Here is a 24480-nt window from a genome sequence, read left to right on the forward strand (position 1 = left end):
CCAACCCCAAAAGTAAGAGGTTAAATCTGGTTATTACCATCGTTGCTAACTGCAATGTACAATTGGCTGGGATATTTACCTTTTAAAAACGTTTCATTAACATAGATAACATGTCGAATATGTTCTTTAAACGCTCTTAAGTGAAGGTCTCGTAGTTAAAAAGATGTACTTGAAGTGATCATCACCAATTTGAATATGTGTCATCGTACCTGGATTGCATTTTTTCAATGTCTCGCAGTAGTCCGGTAACAATATATATGACTCTTCCGGTGAAACCCCAACATCTTCTAAAGCCCAACATCTTACTCTCCAAGCTTGCATGTATGACATGTTGATTTTATACACTTTCTCAAAAAATTTAACAATGTCCTTTGGTCGATACACTCTATCCTCGAGATCAAACTTATCTGCAAGTAGTATGTCGGTAACTCGTTTCTCCGCTTGCCTGTGATGTGGTAATATTTGATATCTGGCACATGCGTGTTTGTCCATATCATCCATTCTTTAGAGCCTGAACATATCGAAATTATGTACCGCAATACCTCTAGCCCCCTATTTACATGCCTCATCATGCTTAAATCTAAGTTCAAACAAAGACTTATTAGAGTTGTACATTCTCCATTTGAACATATTCTTAGCTGTATATTTGCTAAGTGCATCTTGCAATTCTCGTTTATTTGAGAATATATCATGCACCTTTAAACCAACAACTCCTTTTGGTGCACTATATTAAATAGGAATCACATGTGCATCATGGACCTATAGCAGCCATCGAAATGGATCAGTCCTCGTTCTCCTTTCTTCATCATCTGTCTCATAGATACTTAACGAGACATGGTTAGCTCGAGCATTTGTTTTGGGAACACCTTCACGATGAGGTTGTTTCTGCGGGATAGGTTGTTCTTCATCATTATTTTCATCATCATCATTACTGGGATTATAATGACCCCAAGTATCTTCTTCATATATCGTTTCTTCAAGGTCAAAAAACGGATTCGAGCTAATATCATATAAACCATGGTTGGATGTGAGGTTGAAATCCGTGATCTTTTATTTGCCTAGCCGATGAGTATCAACTTCAATGGTGGGATCACAACTTGATTGAATAACATTCTCCTTCATAACTCGCGGTAGTTGTGCATCAATTGTTTGCGGTTCAAAAATAATATATAGTTGGATAACGTCGCTTGGATTCATTCGACAATACTATATGAAGCACTTAATATACTTGAATCAACAATGAGAACTACTATTCCAAGAACTTTGTTTGGACCATATGTAGTTTTCATGGCGATACGTATGTCAAATGATATTGAATCAACACGTGTAGAAGTGTAGACTCTCTCTTGTAAAATCTCGAAGTTGATTTTTTTTTAAAGCTGAAGCAACTTCGATTCCACCACCCTCATATGTTATGGTTTTTCCCTTTGTTTTCTATTGATCGTTCCACAGGATCACAAAAAAAAAATGGTCGGTTGACATACTGCTACTATTGAGAAACAAACACATTGTCAAAACAATATTGAAGAAACAAGCTCAAAAGAAATGTGCTTCGTAGTTCTAACAACTGCGGGACATAATGTACAACTGCAAAAGTTGCAGTCCTTCGCATGTTATGTGAACTACGAACCCTATTCTCTAAAAGAATAGCTTCACACTTTATGACTATACAAAGCAAAATCATAAAATGTGAAACGACCAAGTTCGATAAAAACACCAAATATCATTCAAAACAGGTGCAAACTAATTTAAAATACACAAAAACTAACCTATGTAAAATCAACAAAATACTTACACACAAAACTTGGATCTTGGATTGATGTATGAAGTTGAAGTTGAATTGCAACTAATGAAAAGTGGAGTGAAAGAAATGGTTAAGTTTTTTTTTTTTTTTTTTGAAATAATGTCAAGTTTTATTAACTTAAATCAGATGAAAAAATATTGCTAAGAAATGGTGGTGGACATGCCCACTCACCCCGAATAGACACAGAATTGACTGCTTTTGCTAGAGCATGTGCAACCGGTTTCTCTGAACGTTTAATAAGTCGTAATAAATGAATACAATCAGAAATAATGTCAACTAAATACGAAGGATCTTCTAAACTCATTTGAATTGCCTTGACTATGACGAGACAATCCGACTGAATTTGAATTTTCTCACTTGGGCGATGATTCTTAATCCAACTTAAAGATTCTTTGATAGCTCTGGTCTCGGCTAGTTGCGGACTGAGATTTCCTTGAAAAGCTCTCATTTTAACTAGAATGCATTCTCCAGAATGATTACTTGATGATGCCAAAGATGGAAAAAGAACTTTTGATGCAAGAATTGAAAAGAAAAGAAGAAACTTACAAATCAAAACTTGTCAGATGACAAGGTCAGTATCTATTGAACAGCAGCGGAGATGAAAAAACTTCAAATTCCCCTTTTAATCAATATTGTTTAACTCATTTTCGTCTCTATTGATCATTCATATGTTTTTCTCTCATCTTCATAAGAAATGGTTAAGTTGTTATATATATATATATATATTAAAAATATTTTAAGAAAGTCTAATTTAAAATTATATAGTTTTATAAGGATAGTCTAAAGGGTTTAAATATATAAATAAATCTCTTAATTGATCAGTTTTGTAATTTACCCTATAATTAAGTATCATAGTGTAATTTACCAATAGTTTAGATAAATTGAGTTTCGGACCATTAATCAATCATTTAGACGATTGGCACGCATAACAATAAGAAAGCGGTTAAAAGCGCACGTTTCAACGCTTTACACACATGTCAAAAACGCTAGTACTAATATCCCCAACGTCGTCGTTTCAACATTGCCGATTCAATCAACTAATTCCTCCCGGTGTCTCTGTCCTTCTCACGTATCTGCATAGCGCATGGATTCCAAAACTTCAACAACCACTGATCCGTCACCGGATCCGACAATCACTCCGTTGACAGCCCCTAAACTGCCATCGCGACCACCGCCAACTAAAGAGAGAGACTTTCTCACCCACCTCGAAGTTTACCTCGCCAAGCGAGATGGCGTCGACAAGCTCCTCAAGATCTCGCGTTACGCATCCAAAATCATCTTAGCCTCATCTGTCCTTCCTGAATCTCTAATTCTCGCTCAGCGATTAAAGAAATTCGAGTCTAGTGTTGGGCTGAGTCGCAAAGCCTTCCGACTCGGGAAATTTGTTCAAGACATTAACGCTTTTAGGAATTCCCATTTTGATTCGAGAGAAGAACTTATCTTCTCCGTAATCGCTTATGGAGGCGAGGGCCTGTATTATTTTGTCGAACAGTTCGTTTGGCTGGCAAAAGCAGGATTGATCGATGACAAACACTTGAAATATTTAGGAAAAATCAGTGCCTGGACTGAGTTGATTGGGTATGTAGGTAGTATTTTTCTGAAATTTAGGGATTTGAAGAAATTAAACGAGGAGGAGATCTGTTTGGAATCGACAATTGATGTTGCTGTTATGAGGGGAATTGGATATGAACAGGAAGAGGAGAGAATAAGAAAGATGAGAGAGAAGAAGCTGATGAAGAAACTTTCGATCGTGCAGGACTTTGCTGATGGATTAATGGCGTTAGCAGATATTCGAGATGCCAAGGGGCGGCTCTCGGCACCTATTTTGGTGTCATCAGCGGGGCTTTTGTCAGCTCTGATTAGTACTCAGAAGAACTGGACCTCTTGCTGATTTAGGCGATCGAGGTATGGCTGTTTAGAAATTAGGTTTCTCTTATTATTTACTGAAATTAGGTTTCTTCTTGGCGGAAGAAGATCAAGCTATGTGAGTTTGCCGCTGAGAATTTGAGATAAAACATAAGAGTGGCTCCAAAGCTCAAGGAGTTCTTTGCTAATACACGTATTCTTTTTTTCGATAATAAAACCATACATACACTATATGCATTTATCATTGATGTTTGTATCAAATACCTGAACAAGGACTGCTGCAACTTCTAGAATCCAGAACTGTCTTCTTTGATTTGTGTATATGTTACCTTATCTGATTTTATGGATGAAGCTTAGGGACAGAATAGTTTGATAGGTAAACTTTTGGCTCTTTGTTCTATTTTCTTCTTGTGTTCTCAATGTTAATGTTTAAGACTGAGACAGCAAGGCAAATCCTTCATTTATTCAAAAATAGATGTTAATGCTACATTATTATTCTCCAATATGCTTGTCAAGTTGTCATCAAATTGAAAATCTTCTGATGAAATGAGAAAAGAGATGTTGATTTGTAGCTTTCGCTTTGTGAATCCATTGTTCTATATTTTTGTTTTATTTTATAACGAGGCTCGATCAACTGGATCGAGATTGTTCAAAAACCTTGTAGGTGGCCCCTCTCTCGATTAATTTTTGTTAGGAGTCAAACTCGGTACACAATAACTCGAAATGAATCTTAAGGAATTGGAAACCCTAGCAATTCAAGCCAATCTAAAATGAAAATCTATTGTTCTCTTTGAGCTATAGGTAGAGTTCATGGTTATGGCTTCTCTCTAGTAATTTCTGTGCTGTTTGGGGTTTACCAGTTTGTGGCTTCTCGCTTTGTTAAATCTTTGAAGGTATGCTCCATTTCTGCACTTCATATCAAAATGTTTGTGTGACATTCAAGACTCGCGCCAAGAACATTTAGTCTGAAATATTGGCAATAAAATTGTATCTCATGTTTTTGAGTGAGAAGATGTCCTCTTGTTTCGTCTTGGAAAATCTGCCTGGAAATTATGAACTGATGTTTCAATTGGACATGTTGTATGGCTGAGTGCTTTCTCGTTGTATAGAAAGCTAAGGTTTGAAGCTGATGTTGGGGATCCACCAGTTGATCTGTTTGAGAGTTTCTGCTAAACAGAAGATGAACAGAGCCGGTAACCAGTATCTAGTATATGTATTCGGATGCCTAAATCTCTATATGGTGAAAAAACGGAGGATAACAGAGCTTTTGTACCTAGTTCCTCTCTGTTTCATGGTTTATATATTAATTGATTGCCTGTGCTTTGATGAGTCATTAATGCGAATGTAGCGTTTGTAACAACCGAGCTGTGTTTATTTTTTTTGTGGTTGATATCAGAAGCCCTGGACAACTTTAGTTATTTGGGTCCAAATTAACGTAAAGCCAAACATCTGTGGAAGCATTGTAGTTATGAGACACCTAGTTAGTTCTAGTATAAGTATAGATTTGGTGCATCTGATCTGAATAATAGTAAACTTGACACAATCTGCTAATGAATGTTACTTGCTATTCTTATAACAGTTGATGTTACTTGACACAATCTGCTGACTGCTAATAAATGGTTTCCGGGTTGGTCGTTTTGCAAGAAATATTGGAGTTTTCTCTGTTTCTAAGGCAGAAGTTTGGGGTAGTTTTGATGCTCTTTCCTATTATGCTTGAGATAAGAGGTTATAGAATTGTGGGGTGCAAGTTGGCTGAGTGTGTAGAGTTTGTCTTCAAATGCAGGATGACAGGAAGTTGTTATTGCCTTCATGTGTATACATACAACTGCCATCAAGACACATAATTCCTCAGTGTCCGTTAACAAATTAAAAAAGATAAAGGTAAAAGGGGATACATGTCTTTCAAATTTAGACACCGTTAATATCTGTTATGCACCCGTTGCATATCAGTTGATTTTAATTTTTTTTTTTTATCTTTTAAAAAAAAAAATTTAAAGTATAACTGGAGATTAGTATTTTTAAATCTAATGAAATATTTGATTTTTAATTTTTGTTGTTGTGTACATGTGTTTGTGATTTGAGTGAGAAGACAATTTAATGAAATATTTGACAATTTTTGTTAACATTAAGGAATTCTTCCTTAATACCTTAAAAAGGGTCTGGAGGTGGCTAACGTGGTCGTTTAACGAATAGCTGTAGCCCAGATTAAAGTATACCACCAGTCATCTAAGTACCGGTGGAATAGCTCATTGTGGAGGGAACGTGGGGGCATTGGTGAGTCCAAAATAACCAGATCAAATGCCCGGTACAATAGAAATGATTTCTCCCGTCAGATCCAACTCAAAAAGGCAAATAAGAGCATATCCAAAATAATTTTTTCATTTTTGCCTTCTCTGTCTCCAATTCTCTATTATTCTATTTCAACCATATTTTATCTATGATTTATCACATTATTATTTTAATAATTCTCCATACCCATTAATTTGGAGAAGCATGGATTCTTCCCTAGTCGTTGGGAAGAATTGATTTCTTCCCTACAATTAGAGAAGACATTGGGGAGGGTTGGAATGCTAACTTTCCCCAATTCATCATTTCTAACCCTCCACACGTTCTCGCTTTCGAGACTCATCAATGTAGCGAGAATAAGATTCCTCCAACAGCTTTGGTACTTAGTTAAACTCCCAGCCCTTATCCGGGTTTCTCCTACTAAAACATACTAGGGTTAGTATATTATGAGCATCTGAACTTACAAAGTGTCTTGTTAATTTTTACTTAAATTGATATGATTAACTTTCTAAATTCACGTGTCAGAATAAAATTGGACTTTGACAAATTGAAATATATACCATTTGAGCAAGTTGAGAAAGACAATAGATCACTATAAGCAAGTTCGGATGGACAATAAATGATTATAAAGTGTCTAATATGTCATTTTAAGTAAGTTTAAAGGTCAATCGGTCACTTTAAACAGGATAGGTACTCTTAATTTCAAATTAAACTACACATCTTTAGAATTTAAAAATAAAAGTTATATATTATCTACCAATAAAATAAATTTTAATGGAATGAGAAATTCAACCTCAAACCTACATATTTTATTAGTGAAGGTATTATTTCGGCTTAATACATATTTACACCCTTGAACTTGGCACATTTTTTCTATTAGCACCCTGAACTTTTAAAATAACCTATCACACACCTATAGTTGGCTTTAAAAACCTATTGCACACCTATAGTTGGCTTTAAAAATCTATTACACACCTGTAGTTGGCTCATTCGGACATCCTACACACAAAATCGTTGATCTTTCGTCTTTAACGAACGAGATGGTATGCGTGTTGTAGAAAAAAAGAAAAGCGCGGGAGTTCATTCGGTATGCCACTTCATCCGTCAAAGACGAAAAATCAACGATTTTGTGTATAGAAGGTCCGAATGAGCCAACTATAGGTGTGTGATAGGTTTTTAAAGCCAACTATAGGTATATGATGGGTTTTTAAAGACAATTATAAGTATGTGATATGTTATTTTAAAAGTTCAGGGTGCTATTAGGCAAAACTTGCCAAGTTTAGGTGTGTATATATGTATTAAGCCTATTATTTCTATTTGAGTTATACTGTACATACATCATAGTAAATAACAATTAATGTTGTTTTAATTATAAGACATAAGGTAACCAAATTTTTTTTATGATAAGTAGAATAAGAATTCTCTGGACAAAACACGTATATGGGATTAGGACACTTGACCTGCGCAATTTGTAAGAATAAAATATAAAATAATAAATAAAACAAAAAATTAAACAATCTTATTTTGCCGAACGGTAAAGGCTATGCTTATTTTGTGTGTTTTCACCATTGGATTAATTTTATACTCCACCATCCAATGGTGAAAACACACCAACTAATGGTACTTTGTCAAAAACAAAGTAACCATAGAAGGTACCTCGCCGAACATGTGAATTAGTATTTTTTGTAGTAATAAAATATAAATTTTTTTTTTAAAATAACAACTTTACCAAAAAAGTTTTATTGCGTTAATATATTTATGGTCACAAAAACTATGCCATTATAATATTATAGTTTTAAATTTTATCTCTTAATTTAAAAATCCTTCAATTTTACATAATTATCTAAATTCATAAAATTCTATTTAAAAAATGGATAAGTAAAAAAAAAAAAACTTTGTGGTTTTTCCACTTTGAAAATTGCTGTATTTCTTTTTTTTACAAATTAGTACTTGTTGTTTTAGATGTTAGCAAAAAAATTTAATAACAAAATTGAAAGTATGATTTTTTTTTTGATACATATGTTAAAATTGACAATGTGACAGAAGATATTTATATCCAATCAATTTTTTTTATCATATAATTCATTTAGAAAAAATAAAAAAAGCACCTGATAAATAAATTTTAAAATAATAACCCAGATGAAATTAATTATCCTCTCTCAATCAGTAATTTTTTTAGTGAAAATGACGATTTGAAGTTATTTTATATTTATAAAAACAGAAAAATTAAATACCTAAACAGATAAAAAATAATTGGAAAAAAGATTTCTTCAATTTTAATAGTACTACTAAAAAATACTTTTTTTTCTAACATTGAAAACCACCAATATTATTTTGTCACAAAAATACCACAATTCTTAAAATGTTAAAGCACAAAACCATATGATTTATTTTTAAACTTATTCCTTAAAAAAAGTTAATAAAATAATAATCTCAAAAAAATAAGAAGTCTATTATATCATCAATTTTTTTTTTCCATTCATGACCATAAATTAGGGGTTAAATGCATCATTGGTCACTGAATTTATATGGTTGTCTTAAAATGGCCACTTAACTTCAATTTGTCCCAATAAAATCACTCAACTTTGAGTTTTGTCTTAATTAGGTCACTTCGATGATTTTAGTGGTTAAAACGCATCGAAATAATAATATGAGTGACACGTCAACATGAGTTAACTCAAATCTCTAACAGAAACGAAATGTGACAGCCACATATCAGGTATTTTTTTATGAAAAGACTAAATTTTATTTGTTTTTTCATAAAAATAATTGACACGCGATAGCCAGGTGGCGCATATCTGGATGTCATGTGTCATTTCGGTTAGAAATATGAGTTGTCTCATATTGACGTGTCACTTATGTCATCATTCCGATGTTTTTTAATCACTGAAATCGTTAAAGTGACATAATTGATACAAAACTCAAAGTTGAGTGATTTTATTGAGATAGATTGATGTTGAGTGACCATTTTAAGATAACGATGTAAATACAGTGACCAATAATGCATTTAACCCCATAAATTAGTAAGAAAATATATTGTCTGTACATATAATAAAAAAAATTAAAAATATATTATATGAGAGTAAAATGGAGGAGAGAAGTAGATAACCCCTAAATTGCAAACTTGATAATTTCCCAAAAACAAACAAAAAAAAAAACGAAATGGGCCGATTTTCTTTCTTACAGGCCCAGTAGAAACTTGACGGCTGCAGACACACAAAAACAGCGCAGTTGACTTAAATTCACTTGACTTGACCAGTTTAAATTCAAGTCATCTACGAACGGAACATATTCCTACCAAATCCAAGGGGTAAAAACAAGTGAATCCACCAATCTTAACATGGACCGAACACCCTAGAATCACAGCTCCTGTAATCAGGATTCAGGTAAGGTATGTTATTTTAAGAAAAGCAACGCGAAGCCGTACCCGCATATGCAATGAATCGAATGAGAGAAAGATAGATAAAGATGGTGATGACTCTACCCTTATTCACAGACGCAGATCTACAAGTACAAAAAGGGCCCCTTCCTCTGTTTCACCCAAAATCATGGCTTTCCAATTTTAATCAAATCTTCTGCTTCCTCACTTTTTAACACTTTACCCCTTTCATCATTGATTTCTCGATACAACAATGGAGACGGAGCTTAAACACATGTCTCCTGAGCCGTCTGAAACTCAATCGGCGTTACCTCCTGATGATGCGTCCACCAAGGATGACAGTCCTCTCCTCAAATCCGACTCCACTAGAATACAGACCGAGAATATTCAAGAGCTTGAGAAGAAATTCGCTGCTTTCGTTCGCAACGATGTTTACGGTACAATGGGATGCGGCGAGCTTCCTTTCACGGAGAAGCTTTTGTTAGGGCTCGCGTTTGTTACTCTCGTGCCGATTAGAGTCCTGCTTGCGACGTTTATTTTGTTTTTCTATTACATGATTTGTAGGATCTGTACGCTCTTCTCTTCGCCTAATAGAGATGAGGAGGAGGAGCAGGAGGATTTTGCCCACATGGGAGGGTGGAGAAGGGCCGTGATTGTGTATTCCGGCAGGTTTCTTTCTAGAGCCGTACTTTTCGTGTTTGGATTTTATTGGGTTAAGATTACCTTTAGTAATCTAGAGCAGCTTAGCGACAAGTCTCCCGGACAGGTAATTTTTACTATTTCTGCGTTAAGACATGAAATTATGGAAAAACTTTGTCATGACGCCTTAATTGCTTTCCGGGTTTTTTCTCATTGACTGTGCATCTAGTTCATTAGTACTATTTTATGGCAATATCTACAATCTACTATGGTTTCCCGTTCTTCCCAGTTATCCAATGTTCCGCTAGAAAGTAGGCAATCAACAAAGCGTAATCGGGATAGAGACTATGTAATTGGATAATTGCGTTTCTTTGTATATGGGTTAAAAGTTAAATTGATAGGAAATATGTCATTTGAATTGGTCTGATGCTGAACCTTGTGATTTGTGGGCTTGGAATCAATCTGGAAAATGGAAAAATGAAAAATAGCCACTATTTTAAATTTGTTTGACTTCTTGGACATGAGCGTTTTACTGGTGGGGTTCTCTTGTTTGTTATATGCTGTCTTTTTCCACAAAGGTCTGCATGCTGCTGAAGCATGAGCTGATTTATGGAATTTATTTTTTTTACTTGAAGAACTAAAAAATGATGAATATTTATGAATGCTTTTTCCCTCTTTTTATGTCTGTGTTTTTTACTTTTGTGTTCAGACTGAGAGCAAGGATACACCTGAAGAATCTGAAAGACCTGGAGCAATAATTTCTAATCATGTTTCATATATAGATATTTTGTATCATATGTCTTCTTTTTTTCCAAGTTTCGTTGCCAAGGTTTGTCAACATCTTAGCTCTTGATACTCTTTTACAATTACCTAATTGAAGTCAATTAATAAGTGCGAGTTTTAGATTTCTTTTCGCGACTGATGCATTTCTTTTCTTTTCTTTTCATTTGAAGAGATCAGTGGGTAAACTTCCTCTTATTGGTCTCATCAGGTGAGTTCCAAGCATCCGGACATTTTTTAAGATTTAATTATTGAACTGCATTTTACTGGCGCTTTTTATTGTTTGAAAAACTTTTTTTTTTTTTTTTTTTCTATTACGCAGCAATTGTATGAATGAGAAAGAGGAATTTTGATTTTAATGGCTTGTTTTCTGACAGCAAATGCCTTGGTTGTGTCTATGTTCAACGGGAGTCCAAGTCATCCGACTTCAAGGGTGTTGCAGGTAGATAAATCATCAGTATGTTTTTCTTTCTCTGATTTAGGGTAAATGATGAAGTTGTCCCTTATATTTTATTTTAACTTCTGTTCCTTACTGTTCGGTTCTGCATTTGGATCATTTTCGAGAGCATAATCACTGCACTTCTTAGATAATACTCACTTTGATGGAAGTGAAGATTGGTGCATAGTTCACTGCCTTATACTGTCACCGAACTCAATTGCAACTTATATTTAAGATAACTTCCTGACTAGAAAATTAATAAGTTCTTAGTTCTAGAAAATTTATTGATATTGCTTTGCTCTGCATGAATCAAACTATTAGGTCTGTGTAGGTTATAGTAATTGAAAATTTTAAGGTTCCATGACTTAACAACTATCTGTCTTAAGTTAATAATCATACAGTTTTTGGCTAGATTTCATCACCTGCCACTCGTTGCAGGTGTTGTGACTGAAAGAGTTAAAGAAGCTCATGAGAATAGGTCTGCTCCAATGATGATGCTTTTTCCTGGTTAGTTTTAAATGTGTTACTTTCTTGTGCATCCTCACTTTTTTTGGTGCATGATTAATCAAATTCCTTGCTAGTTCCTACTTCTTACTAGATCTCTGATTGAATCAGTGTGTCAATAGGAGATCTTCTGTTCTCCTTTTTTTTTTCTCTAAATCAACAAATATGTCGGTGTTATTCGACTGAGTTTCATTCCTAAATGACAGGATCACGAAAAGAGAATAGGAATTTTGTTTTTCAGATTTTATTCTAGGCTATAGATATAGTGAGGATAAGTTTCTTTCCAATTTCTGTTCCTAGACCTGCTTATTATATTTATTCAGTTTGCTATAGTCTCCTACTACTTACTCAAGTTCTCATGTAGTAGTGACTCTATCGGTAATTTGTTAGAAGTTGCAAGAGCTGTGTAATTGTGTGACTACAAATTTTTTTGAAGTTCATTACAACCTTTATATGGAAGGAGTAAAACCAGTTTTGACTTAAAAAGGAATCTCAATAATATGTTTGAGAGATGCTAGAGCTTGGCACCATGTATATATGATAGCAACTTACAGTTAATTTGTTTTCAAATTTACTACAGAAGGCACCACTACAAATGGAGACTTCCTACTTCCATTCAAGACAGGTGCGTTTGTAGCAGGAGCTCCTGTACATCCAGTGATTTTGAGATATCCTTACCAAAGATTCAGTCCTGCTTGGGATTCAATATCTGGGGTGAGTTTTCCTTGTGCAAGATAGCCTTCTCAATTTTCATGGACTTGACAGTTTGGATGACATTCTGATTTATTTTTCAATCTGATTTGCTTTTTTTTCTTTTTTCTTTTTCTTTTTTCCTTTGCAATAAGATTTATTTCAGTTATTATATTAAATAGCAAATTAGTTATGCCTGAATCATATTGGTTACGCATTTGAAGTACCAGTAGTATTCACATGGACCTTAATGACCAAACATTAACTTGAGAAGTGATACATGGCACAACTCAATTAGCATTAGTATAGAAGTGTTTTGATATAAGCTGTTAAGTATGAAATATTATTGTACAAAAGCTGTATAGAAATGATTAAGGATACAAAGAATTGATCTGGAATCAACATTGAATTTAGGAAGTTGATGAGGCTCAATAATATACTGGAAGTGGATCATTCATGAAGGCTTTGCTCTTGTTAATTTGCATAGCATAATCTAGTTGATGTCTCTGTTTAAAGAAATGATAATGATGAAGATCAGTTTGTAATTTGCATAGCACAATACTGTTCCATATTAAGAATTATGTGGCATTTCTGATGTACTGATCATGAATAGAGAAGTTGTTTCATTTTCCATAGTGTACCTTTATTTTGTTCTTAATTTCAATCAATATTTTTCTTTTGCAGATGCGCCATGTGATTCTTCTCCTTTCTCAGTTCATAAATTACATGGAAGTTACACGATTACCTATATACTACCCATCTCAGGCAGAGAAGGACAACCCAAAGCTATATGCTACTAACGTACGACGACTTATGGCTCAAGAGGTATGTAATTTGAATTCATTTTTTTGTGTTAAATGTTTGGAAATGAAGTTTTAGATGTGTAAGAGCTTATGCTTCTCATCTAATATCAGGAGGCTAGTACTAGTAGTGAGCTATGAAACAAAACTCTCTTAGTCACGGTGTTAAACATTGACTTAGGAACATTATGCGGCAGTGGTCATCTTATTATGCTTTTACATATGGACAAAAAATTAAAATGGCCTTGTGAACGAAGGACACTGCTTGACTCTTGGTCAAATGTTTAATTCCTTCACTTGCGGAATCAGCACTAGCGGCTTTTACTCTTGAGGCTAAGAAATATCAATTATTGTCTAAGATAATCATCAAAACGTTTGGATAGTGATTGATAATATGAACTTTTAGCTATAGCAGCCTATGTTGCACGGACACGGACACGGACACGGGAAACGTCATTTCTATAAAACAAAGGACACGGATACTTGGGGGACACGTGTAAATATTAAAAATATTGGGGCAAATTTATAAATATTAAAAATATATTTTTATATATGATTTTTTGTAATATAACTAAATAAATACATATAAATGAAATTATTGAAGGAGATGAACGGTATCCCCCTGTCCCTGTCCTTTGGAGTTTCTGACTCTCCAATGGAATAAGAATCAATCGGTTATTGAAGGAGATGAACGGAATCGGAAAGGATTTTTCGGTTTTGAAGGAGATGAACGGAATAGGAAAGGATGTAATCGGTTATTGAAGGAGATGAACGGAATAGGAAAGGATGTAATCGGAATCGGAAAGGATTTTTCGGTTTTGAAGAATTAGGGTTTTTTTCCTGGGACACGCGTATCCTTCACTGATATGCGTGTCCAACTTTCCGAAATTACGGACACGGCCCCGACACGGTGTCCCTGGCGTTTCCGGCCGTATCCGTGTCGGAAACGTATTGGACACGCGATACGTGATGATTCCGGCGTGTCCGTGCATCATAGATAGCAGCAGGAACATGATGCCAAGCTATATATTATTTTATCCTTAATCATCTATATATAGGAGTACTCACCCAACTTTTAGTCATTGTTTTGGATAGTGACCATGTAGAATATGCATTCTGCCATCTTGCTTTTCTGTAGTGTTTGAGAATGGCCTGAAGCAGAATTGAAATTTCCCAATTAGCATCACTAGAAGGGATTCGTTAAATTAAATGTATATATTTTTTTCAGAATTTCGAGTACTTTGTTTTAAAATTGGGACTTTGATCATATTTGTCTGCAGGGGGATATGATTATGTCAGATATTGGGCTAGCTGAGAAGCGAGTATATCATGCTGCTCTCAATGGTAATAATAGCCTGCCTAGTGTTTTGCATCCGAAAGACGATTGATAATTTCATGGATTGACTCCCCATCATAGTCTCTGTTGAGCTTCTTTGTTTCTGTTGAGTTATAATGACAGCCAAAAACGGGGTGGTTCTCCCTTTAAAGTGAAAAAACTGATTCATGTGTGCCATTATTGTCTTGTTAATACTCAGAATCAGAATTGTGGTCATTTTTAAGAGTGGTGTGGTTTGTGCTATTTTAATTTATTGGTGTACAATAACATTTTCAATGAGTTTGCTAAAAGCGCAGAAAACCTTTAAGAACATTGCATATGTAAAACTGAAGCAGTTGTTTCCTGTTGCTGCAGGTTTGTTTTGACAAATGCTAATTCGGAAATGCCGTCTGTGTATTGGTTGTTGTGATCTAGTGTTTAACAGAAAATATAAACATGTGCAGTTATGGTACTTGAAAATGTAATTTACGCCGTTCGTATGTGCCATCCGGAGCTAAACTGGCGTTTTTCGAAGGATTTTGATTCAAAATTTTGTCGCTAATTATAATTGATCTGGTAAGAGTGTTGGTACTTGGTAGGCAAAACACTGCTTCAGTTTACGATATGCTATGCCATGAATTTCGACTAGTTTCGGATCAGTTTCGCCAACTCTGTTGTCAGTATACAGTACTTTCTATACTGGGGTTTGGTCAATTGCACATTCCCTCCATGACTTGAACCCTTTTCAATGCATACCATTTTACTGAGAATGATTAATGTAAAGAAAAATTGTGTAATTGTCACATTTTTGTTGGATTTTCCCAATAATTCGGGGCTGATAATTAAATTCTTCGTTTTCAAGATATCATTAATTAAATTCGCGAGTTGAATACTCATACCATCTGTGATCAGTTGCTTCTGTCAATTTTCAGTTAAGGTTCTCTTTATTTCTGGTGTTTAATTTTCCATCATTTATGGGGTGAATCAAGGATGAGACATTATGGCATTACTCCCCATTGCACGGACAAAAAACAAAAAATGTGTGGCGTCACAAAAAAATGCTGAGAACATTTCTCACGAAAAATGCTGACAAACATACATTTCACATTCATCAAATTAATGACAAAACTGAAGTTATCTAGTAATTGAAAATTTGGGTCTCCAAAGAACAGACCTACTCTAAATCACATAGAATTGCAGATGTATATACAAACTAAAATGAGGAGCCCCAAAGGCATAGAAAACCCTGCGAGTGACAGGCACCAATTTATCCGAAACGTCTTCTCAATCTCGAGGCTACAAGAAAAGAACTCAATTAGCAGCTCAATGCTTTTCAAAGTATGCTACTGATAAAACCTGAGGGCAGTATCTGCAGATGTTAATGCAACTCTTCTGATTTTCATCTTTCCTTCAAGGAACCATTGATAGACCTTCTCAGTTCCCATGGGAAACAGCCTTTCAAGGGTGATTGTAGAAACATTGAAGAAGTTGATAGCTGTTTTTGCCGCATCGAGATTGAAGAAAGGCAGCTGAAAGCACTTCTCAATCTTCTCTTCTCGCTATCGAACGGTTGTCCATCGGGATCATGCCGGACAGCAGATATCTTAAGAGATTCAGGAAGTATGCAGTTGCAGACTGAACCTACCACAAAGGATTTACTAGTTAGGGTGAAAAATATGTACTACTTTTTGGTCTTTTTTTTTTTTCTGATTAGCAAGTGAAATCAATTGATATTTCAGAAGGGGTAGATTGCGTGTCCTAGATTTTAAACAACCATAACATTGTGCAAGAAAATTTATCTAAAACCATTATGAAGAAAAGGGCAGGAATTCGAAGAATACGAGAAGTACCTAAATTTGCTAAGCGATTAACCCACTTAGGAATTGATTTTCCAGTTAGCTTGAAACAAATATCTCTGCAGAAATGGTTGCAATTTTTAACAATCAGGTGATATGAATCACCATGATAGTTTGCGGCATCTCGCTCCATGAACTCCCTGACCTGAAGGGGATCCAAACATGTAGTTCCAATGAATATTGACTTCCTAAACTTGAAGCCTGGACATTGCCGCGGTTCCACCTCAAAAACACCACTTGTTGGGTAGTCATGAGCTCCGAATGCATATTCTACCCCATGGACTGCACATTGGAGATCAGGCATTCAGAAATTTTCAATTCAGCTTGAAACAAAGGGGTAATAAAGAGAACAAAACACACAAGCGAAGACTTTTCACTCTCCTTTCAGTCTAAAAGGGCGGTCCGAAATCAAATAATAAAAACAACGATCCTGGATCCTTCAAAAACAGTATCATCAACAACATTCAAGCAAGTTATATTCTCAAGAAAGATAACACTGAAACATAACATTTGAGGCATATAGATGAAGAACATATGTAAAATCCAGTACCTTCAACACCAGAGTGAAAGATACCAAGGCCTGCCCAATAGACATAGCCATTCATAGGTGTCAAGTCATACACATTAAGATAAACTGGTGCACAGCCTGGACCGTAGCTACTTGAGCTAGGCTTGGGAAACAAACAGAAGCGGGTGGCCGATTTTCCCTTCAATCCAGGGGGCATTATGGATTTAAATCCTTTCTTTGACCCGAATTTCATGTTTTCTTGAAGGATGATTACAATGTAATTAATGCCAGTCCCCCAACCTGCAATAATTTCAAGTAGAAATTGTTAAACCTAAAAGGAAGCAACCAATTTGAGTTGAATTAAGCAAGAAGGCTCATAAATCATGGGATTCTGAAAATATTATTGAATGGCATTATCTCCTTAAAATTTCTTTTCAAAAGTGACCAATTCATAAAAGCATTCAGAAAGTTACAACATTATATAACTAAATGATTCAAATAATTGTTCAGGCCTCCAACAGGTATATGGACATGTCAATATTATAGAAGTTTAAATCAAAATATAAGTGTTCTTGAAAATGAAAACATATAAGAAGAATCATGCCCTATAAAACAAAAGGAGGTGGCCGTCATCACTCGAAAACATAATAAAATAAAGTAACACATATTGGAGACACTACAATAGGAAAACAGCAGGCGCATCAATAATTGTTGAAAACGAAAAGGATCTAATCAATTGCAATGTCTAGCTTCATGTACTATATTTGTAGTTAAACATGTTATATTGTTCATAATTTAGTAAAAAAAAAAAAAGAATAATTGATGGTCGGGCTCTAGTAATATCTATGAGCAACACTGAATATCGAAGACTTTTGAATACCATATGAAGCATCATACCGTTATCACACTACAACACTACTGCTTCAAATTGGAAAGGGTCTTAGTTTCAAATCCTAGCCTTGCATCATATGCATATTATGGAATGGAATTGTGAACTTCTAGGCCATTGAAGTGAAATTATCTTGTTCACATTAACAAAATTCGACAACCAGCTCCGAAGGATAAAAAACAACTAACCGCAGGACTAGAATAGAATCTCCTTCTCCACTTTAAGTTTTCTATCTCAAATCACATTCTCCAATAAGTTATAAAACGGAGAAGTTATAAACCATTAGCACTGATAGATATGCTCTAAGCTTTAACTGACTATTTATGCATGTAGTCCCAAGTATCCAAATGATTGATGAAGATGAAATGCAGAAAAGAAAATTTCCTTCACTAACTTCAGAGTATTCTCTCAGTTTAGCCACCAAAATTCCTCTTTCCTTTTTCACTAACAAAATGAAACTGACAAATCACTCTTGAGGGAGCTATGTCTTACACAGACTTCACAACAGATTGCCATGTTGATCCAGAGCCATTTTATTTCAAAAGGGGTATGCAGAAAGGGCTGACCATTACCAAAGAAAAATCCAGAATTTTGAAACAATCTCCGATTTCATAGCATAGTTTCTCCTTTTTAACTTCTCTTCAATTTGTTGATTACTAAAGGAACAACCAATAAAATAATTAGTGCTTTGTGTTTCAATTCTAACAAATTTATATATAAAAAAAAGTGCAGACTTGTCAACACGTTAGATACCATTTACATCAGCAATGGAATGTCATCTTTTCTTAAAAAAACATTGAAAATGGTGGGGATAGACATATATATATATATATATATATGAAAGAGTAATGAAGTCAAAACTTTAATATACCCTATTCCAGCTAAACAGAGCTGGCAAACAAAATAGAACAATAAAAAAAACTCCCAAAATAAAGCAGTTCAGTGATAAATCACCATCATTGAATACTTGAAATTTAGCAAAAAATATTCCATTCAAGTGTCAATGATAACCTAATCTCCTTAATTTAATATTCAGTAACTCTAACTTCAAACTTCATAATTAACAACAAGTGTTCCATTTTCCACATTAACACTACAAACAAACAGCACAATTCCCTTGGGGAAACACTCAGATTCATAATATGAGCAGAGTTATATCAGATCTAGCTGAAACCATTTGTGTTGAAATGCAAAAATGTAACAGATCAAACAGAATTACTTAGTTTCGGTGAGAATTACAGGAATTAACAGCCAAAACAAGTTCGTTTTCACTTTCTGAGGAACCAAAAGATACTGACACTAAATAAAAATTGGAAGAGCTCTTAAGAAAAAAAAAGGCGGCAAGAAAAGAAGCCAGAAAGAAGAAAGATAAAATAGAAGGAAGAACTCACAGAATTAGAGAGAGGAGCAGCCATTAAAGCCCATGGAGAAGGAGCAACATTGAAAAAGAGAAAAGAGAGTAAAAATGGGAGAGACAATTGAGAGAAAGAAAAAGAGGGAAGAAGCTATGTGATACTGAAACAGTGGCTCATGTGTGACAGAAGATACCAAAAAGGGGGAAAATTTTAGAGAGAATACGCCAGAGATAGGCAAAAGCTAAAGCCACCCACCCAAATTCTCTCTCTGAAGAACACTGCAGTGAGTATTTTAACAGTTATAGGAGGGAAGGGTTTACAGAGAGAAAAAGATGGAATTTTTAATAGGCAAAGAGTAAGAGAGGGAAAAAGAAGAGAAAAAGGCAAGTGTATAGTGACAGCTTAGGGACTGGACTGACTGACATGTCTTCTCCTCTCTTCTATTTCACTTTATTCCCTAATCTAATCTAATCTAATCTTTACCCCCAATTTCCTTTCTATCTGCTAATACGCTAAACCATTCTTAGGCCATAACTTCCTAACTGTTTTTTAAGTACCCAAAATTGACAGTGGAGAGCAATTTTTCCTCCATTGTATCCATTTGGATCCTTAAACTAAAACTTCAAAATTAATTAGGACCATAAACTATTAAAAATCATTAATCATTGAACTAAGTAAAAATCATCAATTGAGCATCTATTCTATTCTAAAATCAGAAACTGTAACTGTTTGATATAGACGGTATTAATCTATGTATTGGTTCAATATGAGTTTGTGGGAGAGGGTCTAAAACTGTTTAACTGAATGATTTTTTTATAAGACCTCAATTGATGATTTTTGTTTAGAATATGGATTCAATTAATGATTTTTTTATTAGTTCAGGGACCTGATGGATGATTTTGATGGTTCAATGTTCTAATTGACTTTGAAGACCTAGTTTAGGGAGCCAAATGGATATTATGCCAATATTATACTTATATATTTGCATATTTTAATATACCATCTGAATGACTTTTATTATTTTCATCTCATATTGTGTATCATGTTATCACTAATTGGTTACAAATTAACAACACATGTAGACAAATGAAAAAACATAAAAAGTTCAAAAAAAATATGATGTGTGTATACATGTTTTAATTTGGTGCATAATGTAATATTTCTTTTTTAAAAAATAACGTGTATGCATGTGTTTTTTTATCTGTTACTTAAAGAGTGATAACACACGTGACTCATATGTGGAGTGTAGGTAACAAGATTAATGACTGCATAAAGTGTTTCGTGAATAATGACTAATAATTGACTCAACTTTAAAACGTTTGGGTAAAATTGCCTCAACTTGCAATTATTAGAGGCGTGTAATTACACCATTCATAAAATGTTAAGTATAAAATTGCTCTTAGCTACGGGCATTGAGGGAATTTTTATACTTTAGTGTTATTTTTCAATTTATATATATTGTGATCACTGAAATTAAGAACATATTATGAAGATTATTGAAATCTCTTGAACTTAGTCTAAAAAAACAATTCATCCTCCGCACTTATAGATAGACTTGTTTACAGTCTGAGTCCAGTTGGGTCTGACTAGACTTGAAATGCAAATACCTTGCCTGTACTATTTTTTTCGCATCAGGTTGAGTCTAGAGGTCAAGCTACGAAGACTAATTCTCAATTTTAATCCGAGCCAAATGACTAGGGTTTTTAAGACAAATCTTAACTCCAATTCATTTTATGTGCGGTTATGTATAGTTGGTCAAACTTTAAATATAAATCTCCAATGAAGGGCGTCCTTATACAGGGTAGAGAAGCCGACTGATCTATGAACATATCAACTCACAGACTATTTCATTAACCCTGTGAACTTGTCTCTATATAAATCGTGTTGTTGTGTCAGAGATTAACAGTTCTAATTTTAAGCTACAAACTTATTGTTCACCACAATTTGTTTAAAATTATCTATTTAACCTTCTAAACTAGTTTATAATAATTTATCAGTTTCCGGAGATACATATTTCAATTTGGCTAAATCTTTTTTTGTTCTCCAAAACAACTTACTCGTTTTAAACAAATTTAAAAGGTTAACAAAATATATTGTAAGTTTACGGGTCAATTGGCTTTTTCATGCAAAGTTAAGGGACCTATGATATATTAATCCTAGTTATTACATTTCACATTAGTCAAACATTGACTTGTTAACAAGACATTTGATTTTTCAAATGATTTCCATCGCAATATGAATATATGAGTTGATTTTAACAGTAACGAATAGATAATTGCCTAACTCTTCCAAACCTTTCACGTGCGTTGCTTTAAATGCAACAAAAAATGAAAAACACACACCGTGTTTTTTTTTTTTTTTCACTTTTTCAAATTTTTTGTTTTGGAAGTCACTTTTTCAATTTTTACTCATCCATCTTGAAATTAGCATTACATCACATATTATTAATTATACACTTTGAGTTATTGATTAATAAAATGTATTATCAAACTCAATTAAAATTTTAATGAGATTTTCTATTGTTTTTTTTATTTATGTTTAATATTGTAATTTTGACAGGTCAACGGAAAAAACAAACAACTTCATATATATTTTTATAGGGTAAATTACACTCATGGCCACTGAACTTTACCCATTTAATATTATGGTCACTGAACTTCAATTCTTAACAGTATGATCACTGAATTTTACACTTTTTAACACCGGTGGCCACTCAACACCTCAAAACGACCGTTGACAGCCTAAAAATAAAAAATCCAAAGCGTAATGATATTCTAAGTAATTTTAATTCTTGAAAATTTTCGTTTTGAGGTTATTTAGGTGGTTTTTTGTTAGAAGAGAGATAGTGAATTTTAGAGAGAGGAAGCTCTAAAAAATATGATTTTGAAAAATAAAAAATATGGTTTCATGGTAAATGTCGTTCTGAACAATTTTAATTCTTGAATATTTTTATTTTGAGGTCGTTAACGGTCATTTTGAGGAGTTAGTTAAAATTGAGTGGCCACCGGTGTTAAAAAGTGTAAAGTTCAGTTATCATACTGTTAAGAATTAAAGTTTAATGACCACAATATTAGAATGGGTAAAGTTGAATAGCCATATGTGTAATTTACCCTATTTTTATAGTCATTTCAAGAATATAAAATATCATTTTAAATTAAATATATTTTTATCATACCTAGATAAAATATATCGGTAATTTTAGAGCATCTGTAATGGTCTAATGTAAGGAGCATTCTATAAACTAGTATTGTGCCCGCGCGTTGCACTGATGGATATTTTTTTACAATATTTTAATATTTTTTAAATGTATATCATTTACATGTAGTGATATTAATATTTTGTTTTGAAATAATTTAAATTTACAAATTGTAAATAAATTAACATATATTTATAATTACTTGATAATAAGTTTTGGAAGTTGTTGAAATCATAATCTACTTGCCATGCTAACATGTTTGCAAGGGTCATTGCTCTCCGTTCTTGTATAATACTTTTTCTATATAATCTTGCAATTTTAAAATATTTACTACATTTTGTGGTGATGTTTTTTCAATCAAATTCTAGCTCTCCTCAAAATTCTTTTTTCTCGTGCTTTCAATTTGATAAATCCATGATTTTGAAATAAGCATGTATTTCTTTTTAAATTTTATTTAGTTTATATAGTAGTTTGGAGGTTTAAATATTGTGTTAATGATTACAACGAAAAATCAAATGTGTTATAAATTTTTTTAGTTCTATTGGTTATAATGCTATTTATTAAAGTTAAATGAATGGAATTTGAATAGATTCTTACATATTTTTTATCGTTATATAATTTGTTTTCGTTAGATATTTTGTAACTTATTTTATTATATCTATTAATATACATATAATTTTTTTCAATTACTTTTAATGTTATTTATTAAAGTTAAATGAAAGGAATTTGAATGGATCCTTACATATTTTTTTGTCAATGCGTTATAAAAAAAATTCGGTTATATTGGTTTTAATGCTATTTATTAAAGTTAAATAAAGGGAATTTGAATGGATCCTTATATATTTTTTTATCGTTATTTAATTTTTTTTCCTTGTGATATTTTGTAAGTTATTTTATTATATCTATTAAATATAAATATAGTTTTTTTTCAATAATATTGGTTTTAATCCTATTTATTAAAGTTAAATGAATGGAATATGAACGTATTCTCACATATTTTTTTTATTGTCATATAATTTTTTCATCGGGATATTTTGTAAGTTATTTTATTATATCTATTAAATATATATATTATGTTAGATATAATTTTTTATAATTTTCCTTTATTACTATTTTGACAATTAATCAAAAAGGCCTTTAAAACTCTCCTAATTAATTTCTCACTGCTTCCATTATTATATCTATACTATATAGAATCCATCACTGAAACTGACAAAGAAACTTAGAATGGTAATCATGACAAAACATGATTTATAATGGGTATTGCTATATACCGCACCCAAAATTGCTATCATCGTCCCCATTGGACAATTTTGCCCTTGCCATAAAAATTTTGTCAAAATTGAGAAAAAAAAAATTTGAGAGAAAATTTAAAATTTAGCCTAAACAGATGCGGCATACCACCCGATCCATGGTCGGAACGGATGCGGCATCCGTTCCCGCCATGGGTTGGGCGGTATGCCGCATCCGTTCCCGCCATGGGTCGGACGGTATGCGGCATCCGTTCCCGCCATGGTGGGAACGGATGCGGCATCCGTTCCGCCATGGGTCGGGTGGTATGACGCATCCGTTTAGGCCAAATTTTGAAATATACAAAATCGTAAAATTTTTAGTGACGAAAAATACTAAATTATTCAATTTTTTGTGACGAAAAATTAAAAATTCTCCTAATTTTTGTGACGAAAAATGCAAAATCGTCATGAAAAATATGTATTATTTTCATGAGTTCTTTGATAAAAAAATATAAATCTTAATGTTTTCGACTCGTAATCATCCATTTTCAAGGTTCGGATTGTCACATATCAATTATGTTCATAATTTTAATTATTGTTGTTCGGGTTTATGATTTTGGAGAGAAAACCCAAAGAAGGTAGAGAGGATTTGAGAAAATTCCATTTTCTTGTTTCAAAAAGTGAGGAGGGCAAATATGTCACAAATGGGCGGTGGACCGGAATTTGGGTGTGGTATATAGCAGCTCACTTTATAATTGAAATAAATTTTATTGTAAGTATAACGCTTCAATACCTCTTTAATTATTTTCTTCAATATGTCTCCAACTTCAATAAACAATTATTGTGTGAAATTTTATATCTGTTCGTACTAAAATTGCATAAAAATAAAAAATCCAATCCATATGAGTTAGATAAATCCAAATTAAAAAAAATCAGTGGACT

The 24480-nt window shown here is 33.4% G+C and overlaps 3 protein-coding genes across 8 annotated transcripts; 2 read left to right on the forward strand and 1 right to left on the reverse strand.

Annotated features, from left to right (window-relative positions):
* Positions 1-2772: 2772 nt before the first annotated feature.
* LOC136201269 (peroxisomal membrane protein 11A) lies at positions 2773-5471 on the forward strand. Of its 2 annotated transcripts, none has more exons than XM_065991895.1 (2): positions 2773-3709; positions 5454-5471. In XM_065991895.1, the coding sequence occupies exon 1, from the start codon at positions 2889-2891 to the stop codon at positions 3693-3695; it is 807 nt and encodes a 268-aa protein (XP_065847967.1). In that variant the 5' UTR covers positions 2773-2888; the 3' UTR covers positions 3696-3709; positions 5454-5471. The 2 variants fall into 2 exon arrangements, with proteins under 2 accessions (XP_065847967.1, XP_065847966.1); XM_065991894.1 differs by lacking the exon at positions 5454-5471 and adding an exon at positions 5250-5423.
* Positions 5472-9294: 3823 nt separating this feature from the next.
* On the forward strand, positions 9295-15363 carry LOC136201364 (lysophospholipid acyltransferase LPEAT1). 3 transcript variants are annotated; one of them, XM_065992022.1, is made up of 9 exons: positions 9297-10101; positions 10684-10803; positions 10928-10965; positions 11132-11196; positions 11632-11700; positions 12278-12411; positions 13072-13212; positions 14468-14531; positions 14878-15363. In XM_065992022.1, the coding sequence occupies exons 1-9, from the start codon at positions 9589-9591 to the stop codon at positions 14886-14888; spliced, it is 1155 nt and encodes a 384-aa protein (XP_065848094.1). In that variant the 5' UTR covers positions 9297-9588; the 3' UTR covers positions 14889-15363. The 3 variants fall into 3 exon arrangements, with proteins under 3 accessions (XP_065848095.1, XP_065848094.1, XP_065848093.1); XM_065992021.1 differs by lacking the exon at positions 14878-15363 and having other exon boundaries at positions 9300-10101; positions 14468-14772; XM_065992023.1 differs by lacking the exons at positions 11632-11700; positions 14878-15363 and having other exon boundaries at positions 9295-10101; positions 14468-14772.
* Positions 15364-15545: 182 nt separating this feature from the next.
* On the reverse strand, positions 15546-19529 carry LOC136201365 (deSI-like protein At4g17486). Of its 3 annotated transcripts, XM_065992025.1 has the most exons (5): positions 19147-19526; positions 18328-18411; positions 16909-17166; positions 16353-16640; positions 15546-16143 (listed from the first exon to the last, which is right to left on the reverse strand). In XM_065992025.1, exons 3-5 carry the CDS (start codon positions 17117-17119, stop codon positions 15902-15904), a joined length of 741 nt encoding a protein of 246 aa, XP_065848097.1. In that variant the 5' UTR covers positions 17120-17166; positions 18328-18411; positions 19147-19526; the 3' UTR covers positions 15546-15901. The 3 variants fall into 3 exon arrangements, with proteins under 3 accessions (XP_065848097.1, XP_065848098.1, XP_065848096.1); XM_065992026.1 differs by lacking the exon at positions 18328-18411 and having other exon boundaries at positions 15546-16137; positions 19147-19529; XM_065992024.1 differs by lacking the exon at positions 18328-18411 and having other exon boundaries at positions 19147-19524.
* Positions 19530-24480: the final 4951 nt, after the last annotated feature.

Source organism: Euphorbia lathyris, chromosome 7, assembly GCF_963576675.1.
Source record: "Euphorbia lathyris chromosome 7, ddEupLath1.1, whole genome shotgun sequence".
Lineage (NCBI taxonomy): Eukaryota > Viridiplantae > Streptophyta > Magnoliopsida > Malpighiales > Euphorbiaceae > Euphorbia > Euphorbia lathyris.